General features: G+C 38.3%; 1 protein-coding gene across 3 annotated transcripts; it reads left to right on the top strand.

Annotated features, from left to right (window-relative positions):
• The first annotated feature begins 401 nt into the window (after positions 1 to 401).
• LOC119265084 lies at positions 402 to 8,906 on the top strand. 3 transcript variants are annotated; one of them, XM_037544490.1, is made up of 18 exons: positions 402 to 1,035; positions 1,793 to 2,118; positions 2,253 to 2,367; positions 2,475 to 2,537; positions 2,629 to 3,012; positions 3,112 to 3,210; positions 3,286 to 3,518; positions 4,028 to 4,206; positions 4,315 to 4,414; positions 4,553 to 4,900; positions 5,023 to 5,085; positions 5,195 to 5,249; positions 5,351 to 5,442; positions 5,538 to 5,652; positions 5,730 to 5,840; positions 6,121 to 6,288; positions 7,230 to 7,382; positions 7,523 to 8,906. In XM_037544490.1, exons 2-18 carry the CDS (start codon positions 2,032 to 2,034, stop codon positions 7,726 to 7,728), a joined length of 2,571 nt encoding a protein of 856 aa, XP_037400387.1. In that variant the 5' UTR covers positions 402 to 1,035; positions 1,793 to 2,031; the 3' UTR covers positions 7,729 to 8,906. The 3 variants fall into 3 exon arrangements, with proteins under 3 accessions (XP_037400387.1, XP_037400388.1, XP_037400386.1); XM_037544491.1 differs by having other exon boundaries at positions 402 to 2,118; positions 4,315 to 4,408; XM_037544489.1 differs by having other exon boundaries at positions 402 to 2,118.
• The last annotated feature ends 417 nt before the right edge of the window (positions 8,907 to 9,323 follow it).

Here is a 9,323-nt window from a genome sequence, read left to right as displayed (position 1 = left end):
GATCCCTAGGCTATATTTAGGTGTCCAAACTGATCGTAGTATCTACTCTGTACAGTATATTAACGCAAACGCTAAAAAAAGATGAGACATTTGACGTTTTACGAGTTGAGAGAGAGAGACATAGAGAGAGATGCACTTACTGAGCGAATGCCTAGAATACAGTGGGATTCGGTCAGAATTCTTCACTAAAAAGACCAACATAATCGCTTTATTAAAACCCTTCCTGAGCAATGATGTCTGAGGTAAATATAAGCGTGCTATACACTGGAGCACAGTATGTTCAGGCCTGCCACAGAGTAAGGGACGGAGATACACACCAATGAGCACACACGTTATTATTAATTAATAATAATAATAGTATTAATATTAGTAATTAATATATTATTGATAATTCTGTTATTAATTAATAAACTATGAGAGTTTAATAGTTTCATAGTTTAGGGTTTGTTCGGTTTGTTTTTGGCTACTTTTTTCTGATGTGTGGAGACAAACGTAATTTTCACCTAAACGTATTCCTTCTTTTATTCTCTGTTTCTGGTTCTTCTCAGGTTCTGATATGCCTAAATGAACTGATTAGTATCCAAGCTCAAATAATGATGGATTTTACATCTTCAGAAGTGATGTGCGAGGTTGCCAATTTAACAAAGGAATTTACTTTTAGTCATTCTTGTTCGTTTTAGTTAACCTCACTTGTAACAGGAATTCATTCATAATAGACCACGTATGGAAACATCCCAATATATGTATGTATTTAGTTAACAAGAATGTGCTCAGACAAAGACTCTTACTGTGAAGTTCTGGTTGCATTGGTAAGGTTGCTATCCAATTTGAGCGCGATTGCGACCATCGATATCAAGGTTTTGAAGCAAAGATCGTTTAAGGGAGGGTCTAAGTTAGGGCACTACATTTCATACAGCCTCATTTATGAAAGCTAATGCATTGAAGTGAAAGTGAGCGCCCCCCATCTTTCGGACTGTGTGCACTTCCGCCCGATCCTCTGGACACGGAACCACAGCTCGCTTTTCCCTCCACACGGTGAGTGTGTAAGCAGTCCGGTGCTTAACTTGACTTCGTTTTAATAACAGACACATGCAATTCTGAATACATTAACAGTTTTTTTTCATTAATATAAACTTAAATAAAATGCAATATTAAGTAGGAGCTCGGTTTAACATCCCAAGAGTATAAGACAAATGTGCACAGTCTGGTCATGCTGCTAGCTAAACTAGTAAACTAGCTTAGATTAGCTAGCATGCCTTTAATAAACTTGAGATTTTAATCACTCTTCCTTTTGTAAGTATCGCAATTTCTATAAAGTTATGTTGCCCTGTGCACCATGTAGTAGTTTACTTTTGACATGCTAAGAATGCGTGTCGGTGTTTAACAGGTGAAAATGTTCTTTGCTAGCTAGCATTAGAGCTGGCCTAATTAGAGCATGTGCCTAATATGTATACCTAAATAATCCACAGGTCTACACTAACATTACTCAAACTGTATGTCCATTAATGAATGATATAGAAATGACATTACAGCTAGAGCTGGTTGATATGTGAATTGTGAAAACATGAGTAAGAAGTTTTCATGATACGTGGTAGTATTTAATAAATGAGTTAAAATATTTTCAGAGTATAAACGCACAATGATATTTTTTTAAACATTTCACACACTGTGCTCTACCAAATCTAGTTGGAGAGGCCTAATTACTTTTATTACTGACAGTATCTGCAATATGCTCCGAAAAATTATATGGTAACATTAAATGTTTTGACATCTTTTTTTTTTCTTTTCACAGACCTTTCAGATCCCTCCTCACATCCATCTATCTCTCTATCCTTTATAGCGACCCAACGGCACTTTTAAGAGCCACTCGTCTGTCTGTCTATCCATACATCCATTCATCCATCCATATATCTGTCTGTCTGTCTTGGTGTTTATCTGTCTACCTGTTTATCTGTCTGCATTGTCTGTGTGTGTGCATCTGTTGTCTGTCTGTGTATCTGTAGGTGTCATATTTTTGCCTTCATTTACACCATGGACTCTGAAGGAGACTCTGGTAATAAATTCCACAAGCTTCTTCAGGAAGCACAGAGACTTGCAGCAGAGCTCAATCCAAAATTGGTAATACTGTGTTTTTTTTTCTTTTTACATGTTGTGGTAACAGTATGAGCATGGCATGATCTTTATTATGGATATTTACTGAAGCAGTTTAATGAGCCTGGGTATGTGTACTAATTTTTATTTTACAATCATAGGCAAAGAAAAGAAGGTCGGCAAAACCCGTATCTGGTGTTGTTAGTTGGAGACAGAGGGATAATTCAGGACAAATTATTCCAAAATTTCCCCCAAAGACTTATAACTCGACTACACGTAATAAATGTTCTTTTTGGTCTCTAAATTTGAATTGTACAGGTCTTCTGATAGTTTAATAATGAAAATGTACCTTGGTCTCACATTGCTTTTTGTTCCAAACTCAGGTAAAAGGAGCAGTTCTGAAGTGGCTGAACCAGTATTTCAGCAGCCTGAGCCAACACCTTATGGTCAGTAGAAATCTGTTACACAGATTATACATACCTAACTGTTAGTCACACATTTAATAATTTAGTAATATTTTTTGTCTTACATTTACAGATAGTGCTCAAGAACTTAATGCACTGCAAGACATTCTCAGGGACATTCCTCCACAAGAGAAGGGCACTGTGCCACTAAGCTGGGCTGAACGGCAAGCTCAAAGCTCAGAGAAGTGGAATGCTTCTAGATCAGCCATGGTTAAAAACATATTTCTCGCAGAGCACACAGACACCTATATCTGTGACATCTGCCTGCAAAACACATCTGTTGTGAGGTGCAGAGATTGTTTGCCAAGACAGTTCCTGTGCAGTTCCTGCGATACACAGATACATCAGCACATCCTCCATAACCGAGAAGCCATGTTTGAGGGATTCTATCAACCCTTAGCCCCAAACATGATCATTCAACTTCAAAATGATGGGTCACACCAGATAAAGCATGAAGGTTTTAAATTCTTTTAAATAGTTGTGCAATGTGTTTGCCATCTGTTTTTTCAGCTCTGATTAATTTTGTTGCCATTAATTTTTTTCTTCTGTGTTTTAGTTCGACTGTTGCCGGTTCGTCTACCTCAACAGTGTACCTGTTCTCCCAGTCAGCTAAAGCTGACCTGTGGCAAAGAGGTCATCCTTGTTGGAATTAATGGTAAGTACTTGGTTCAGTTCAATTAAATGCAAACGACTGAATTCATGCTGCTTACACAGCTCTTTTTGATTTCAGGACGGTACCAACTAAATTTGCCAACATTGAGCTGTTCTCAGTGCATGAAAAGCTGGACCACTGGACTTGATGAACTAGTACAATGTGGATATTGGCCTGCTACCATCAACCACCAGACCATCTTCCATGTAGACCTGTTCCAGTCTTTCCAGGATCTGAAGCAGCTGGCTCCTGGGCTTTCTCGTCAAGCATTTATTGGAATGCTTGATGAAAGAACAAAGTATTTTGGCAGAGTAAGCGTGCATCATATTTCTTTGTTGTAGATCAGGGCCAGTCTTATCCACAAAGGGTCACTGTGGCTGCAGATGGTCTTTCCAATCAAGCAGAACCTATTTCTATTTGTTTAAAGGTGCTGTAGAATACATTTATCTATTTTACATTATTCTCTAATTTGTACATAGAAGGTATGCGACCTTGGTTGGGGTGAAAAATGCCCACATGAGGTTTTTACATGCCCATTTACAGGTTAAAATGTGTTGGTGGTTCTTGTTATATTTTGAGGTAAGGAACTCTGGACCTGGATGCCCTGATAGTTTTGCACAGTTTGGTAATTTTATTCCTGCTCAAGCACCCCTGGTTTAACTCATCAGCTAATTACTTTACTGTGCTGTACTCTGGCCGTCAGTGTGGTGTATAATGTGTGGTACACAATGTGTTGAAGTATTTTTTAATTACATGTAATGAAGAAATGTATGTGTACAATTAGTTCATCACCTTTGTGTTTTTTCTGTTATTTTGCAAGACCGGAAAAATATGTGGTGACACATTCCAGCGGTCATTTCTGGAGTGGTGCTACGCGCAGCATGAGGTGGACAAACTGTTGGAAGTTGAGCCCTTCCGGTGTACAGCATGTTCACCACAAATGCATGCTGTATCAGTGGATGGAAATAGAAAATTATACCGATTTAAGAATGCATCAGGGTATGAAGTTGTGTTCAGAATACTTCTTTTTTCAAACAGAACACATGTTGTTTCAAAAGCTGTTCATGTTTGTAGCATTACAGAAATCTAGCTTTTTCTATTGTGCAGAAGTGCCACAAAGGGACTTTTTGATGGCACCTTCCTGGCCAGAGATGAGGAGGTGTCAAGTTTTGTTGCTCAAATCCAGCAGGCAACCAAACATGTAAATGTACACTAATGTTTTTTTTTTTTTTAAGAATTTATATTTTGTGTTCATTGATCTGTTTAAATTAATTACTTATTTGTGTAACACATTCGTTTTTCTTTTCTAATCCTTGCATTTTTGTGCTGTTTTATTTAATTATAGACTCCTGGGAAAGGAATGTGCGGATCATCACAATGGACAGCTGCAAAAGAGCATTCTGGGAAATCTGCCTCAAAAATTGATGAGGAGGGGCTGGAAATCGCTGTGTGCCGGCATGGGGTGCTTTTGAGAGCACTGAATATGTTCAGAGGGGAGATTTATGCTTACCCTCTGTATCTGCAGAAGGAACTGTCCCCCTCAAATGTTTCCTTTTTCTGTTCAGATGTGGCATGCAAGTATTATCCGTATTTGGAAAAGGTCTCCAATAAGTGCTCTGAACTGCAGGGACTATTGGAGATGCATCCACTTCTTTCAGTGATGCATGCCAAAGCACACTCCTGGACATGTGAGGTAAGCAAAGGTTGTATAAAATCTCAACAGCTATGTGAAAACTGTTGGCTAAACAAACCAAAATATGAATTTTAAATCAATTTGAAAACTATTCCCAAGATTTCTCAAAAACTGTGTTACAGTTGAAATGGGGTGGACGCAATCAAGAAGGCGCTGGCAATACCATTGGTGAGGAAGTGGAGCAGGTAAAGATAATTTAAAGCACTATGTAGCTGTTGAAGTGTAGAGGTTGTAATGAGACTTGATAGTTCGAGCATGATAATGAAAAATTACTGACATTTATATCTATGTTAGGTAAATAGCTTCCTGTCCAGGGCTGCTATCTCCACAAAATACATGTCTAAAGGTGGTAAGTATTTTTTGGTATACAATAAACCCATCACATGTATTTGTGATACACAGCCATTGAAATTACAATGAAGTTAAATGTTTCAAACTTTTTGTTTACAGGAAGAACAGACATGCTCACAGTTCTGGCAATGGGGTGGAACAAAAAGAAAATGAGTAACATGGACAAAATATTGGCCCAAAGATATGCTAAGGTACCCCATTTAACTGACTGGAACTGTTCTTAACGCTTTTAAAATGTTACTGAATACTGAAAAATGTTTGGTGATATGATTTGGTAATATTAAAGGCCGTCCAGAGAGTGGCAGATGATAAGCTTAAGCTGGAGGAGCTCAAAGCTGAGTTAAGGATTGATGATGCTGTTATCCAACAGTGGGTCACTGAGGTGCAACACTGGCCTGAAGGTAATATACTGAAGTAAATATTGATCTTGTGTCCTTATTCAGTAATATTTTATTCTAAAGTCACTTTTTCCTAATAGCAAATTCTAGTTTGGAGGGTGAAGCCTCAAGGGAGGTCATTCTGAAGAAGAAAATTGAAGGACTGTACCTTAGTGTCATGCAGAGGAAACATCGCCTTTACCGTCAGACAGGTATGATTCCTCATTATTTAGCAATTTTTCTTTCAGCCAACTGATTGTTTCTTTCTTTTGTAATGTACTAAACATAACATCATGTAAATTATGTAAATATTGTTGTGCATGTTATTCAGGTCTTTATATTCAATTCAGGTCAACTTTATTGTCATTATGCCTATATAGGATTGTACAGTACAACAAAATACTGTCAGCCTATTTCTCCAGTGAAGTGAAAGTGAATAGTGATATTGATTAAGTAAACTTTGAATAAGTAGACTGATATTTTCTTCCGCAGACAGCAACAAGAGACGACATAAGATGCGCCAGAAAATTGCAGAGGAAAAGGCAGCTTTATCTTCTGCTATTGAAGAGCTACGTGAACAGACGGACATCATTCTGCCTGCTGTTGATGAGCTTCTCTTGACTGAAAATTTTGTGTGGTCCTGGACTTATCTTGGACCCAGTAAGAACATGTACAATACAGAGCTCAAATGTAGCTTTTGCATACTAAATACATCCTAAATAACTGCTTGTGTTGCTTAATAGGTAGAGCCAGCACTTGCCAGACCTGCCAACCTTTACGCATTTTGCGTAGCAGATACGCATTTAGACATCAAACTACGCTGCTACGATTTGTCACTTCAAAATACGAGAAAAGCCATCGATGGCTTTGAGTTCAACTGTCTGTGCATTTGCGCACTGGGCAGGTTGTCTATGGGTGTAACTGCATTGGGCAGCAACCAGTTGGGAAGACTTTGACCAATCATAGTGGTAGTTTTAAACTCTTCAAACAGGCTACAAGCGGAGAGCCGTCAAAACGAAAGTAACGAATTTAGTTTTCATCCCTCTCAGTCCATCTTCATACTGTGACTGGTTTTAAAGGGAGGACTGTACTAAACAGTTTCAGAGGTAACTGGCAGGATATGGGAATTGTGAATTGTCAATGTCAAAACTAGGCTACTCAAAAACAAGATGCAAAATATAAACTTTTTTTTTTTTTAAGTTTTAGCATTTCGCTTGTGTAAATATCCCCCTGCGAGCGTGAATGTGAAACTCGTGAGCACAGCAAGAAGTCCTGCGTGCGTGTTTATCATCATGTTGCGCTCAAACCGCCTTTTTCATTCTCGATTGTCTTCGCACGCCATGTGTCACCTTCGACTGCTTTCTGTGCTCGAGTGAAATGTTTGTGAAATGTTCGAGTATTGGATTGAGATGTTTTTGTTTTTTATGCATGCATTCACTGATACCTGTTGCCCGAGTGCAAATGTACCTGACCTTGTGCCGTGCCTTGCTGTGATGTGCTGTGCCACCCCACCGCAAGAAGTTGCTACTCAAAAAGAATTCCCAGGTTGGCAGGTCTGACTTGCTGTAAGCTTAAATATTTCTATTTCTTTCTATGAACAGCTGATCTCAGAACAAAGAAGGCCATCTTTGACCAGGTGATGGTGATCAGGAGAATGCAAGAGGAGGAGCAAATTGTAGTTCAGGAGATGAGGAGGCACTTGAACTCCCTCATAGGTGTTGCTGGGAGTCTAAAAACCTTACTGCTGGACCAAAGTAAGTTTTTCATCATTGCAGTTAATAGCATTTTTGCAGTATGTAGTCAAGAGTATGCAACTTGATTGAAGGACTATTTGTGCTTCAGCAAAACCTGGTGTGGGGGGCATTGTTAATCTGCTTTTTCATCCAATTCTTAGGCAATGGCGCACACTGTGGATATCACAGCATGTTGAGGAGGAGATTGAGTGTTGTGAATGCCCAAGTACATCACACAAAAGCATCATTCAGCTTGGCTCTTCATGGAGAAATGACATCCCAAGATATGCTGTCTGAGGACAGGGAGGAACAAGTGTCAGATGTGGAGGACACATCTGATGATGACAATGACATTGATTCTTCATAAGTACATTGAGATTATTAAATACCCATGTCTAGTTCTTTGGGCTTCAAAACAGCTTATGGTGCATGATGTGGTGCATTATCACCACATCATTTACAGGTAGTTCTCGACTTACGTCCATTCGACTTTACGACCGTTTTATGAAAGGTGAGCTACGAATTTAAGAATTAAGAATTTAACTTATAATTCGTGCTTAGTTCTTTTTCTCAAATGAAAAGCGAATCAACAGCCGAATTACAACCGAGACTTGCCTAAATAGTAGCGGCCGTTGGCGTAGTGCACTACTAAGGCTTGCTTTCTAGTGTTGTAGTACGCGGTTTGAGATTCAGCTAAAGAGCGCACAATGGAAGAGAAGAGTATTTTGATTGACACTGGAAAAAAACAATCACGATCGGCACTCGGAATAACAAGGGGTTGACCATCATCCCGGAAGATATGTTATGTTCTGAATTGCAATTAGTGTTTTACTTTAAATTAACTGTAAAAAAAAAAGAAAGTGTATTAATAGACGCTTCAAATGACATAAAATGAACAAAGAAAAGTATGACATATAACAATAATAAGGAAAATGATGATAAAATATGATTTAAAGATTTTCATAACATCATTACACAGTACTGTACATATAGCCTACTCGAGTTACGTCCAATCAGCTTTACAACGGGTTTGTTGGAACCAGTCGTCGTCGTAAGTCGAGAACTACCTGTAATTGCTTTGGCCAATTCTGTGTTGGGTGGAGAAGACATCTCTGGGAGTGAAAAACACTTTTTATTATTAAATTTTATAATCTGTTCTTTTGATCACAAAAATTACAAAGGACACCTACTCATTCACGTCTTATTCGAGCTGTGCTGAATTACTATATATGTATCACAGGCCTGAGAATAGCCTGAATTAATTTCATTGTTATATCTGTGTGTATGTGTGTAATTATATAATTGAGGAGGCAGTTTTTGCACAGGAGACAAGACCCCTGAAGCTTGTATATAGTCTTCATTGTGCATATACAGTTAAATTTGCATACTATCATGAAACGCGCTGTACACTTTCCAGTGCACATAATGGATACTGCTGAATTGGTATTATTCTGTGCATTTATCCTTAGTCTAATGTTAATATGGACAATTGTCAAGAAAAAAAATGCTTTACATTGTGAATAAATGGTACTGTATCTGAATCTTTATGGTAGAGAACTTTGTCTTTTTTTATTCACCATGAAAATGCACTATACATTACATTAATCTTCAAGTTATATTAATGGGCAAACATGCTGTGCAGGAAAAGTAGGTCACCAACACAGATGGAAAATTGTGCAAACACCGTTACATAGATAATCATGACGAGACCTGTGCTGTGTATTTTTGGATCCGATAGGATTTATAGTTTTTAATAAATTTAAGTTTAAATATTTTAAAATCCCCATAGGAATGAATGGGGCAGTTTTTTAAACCGATGATGCAGCAGTAGGCCACTCAGTCTCACAGACACGCAGGGTCCCTCTCCCTCACACTCATGACACTTCTGCTAAATACACATATACACTAACATGCATGCACACACATACCCACATAGTTAGGACTCTATAGCAACCACTTGGT

The sequence above is a fragment of the Pygocentrus nattereri genome, chromosome 14 (assembly GCF_015220715.1).
Source record: "Pygocentrus nattereri isolate fPygNat1 chromosome 14, fPygNat1.pri, whole genome shotgun sequence".
Taxonomy (NCBI): domain Eukaryota; kingdom Metazoa; phylum Chordata; class Actinopteri; order Characiformes; family Serrasalmidae; genus Pygocentrus; species Pygocentrus nattereri.
Note: the sequence above shows the minus strand (reverse complement) of the source record. Positions and strands in the feature narration are given on the sequence as shown.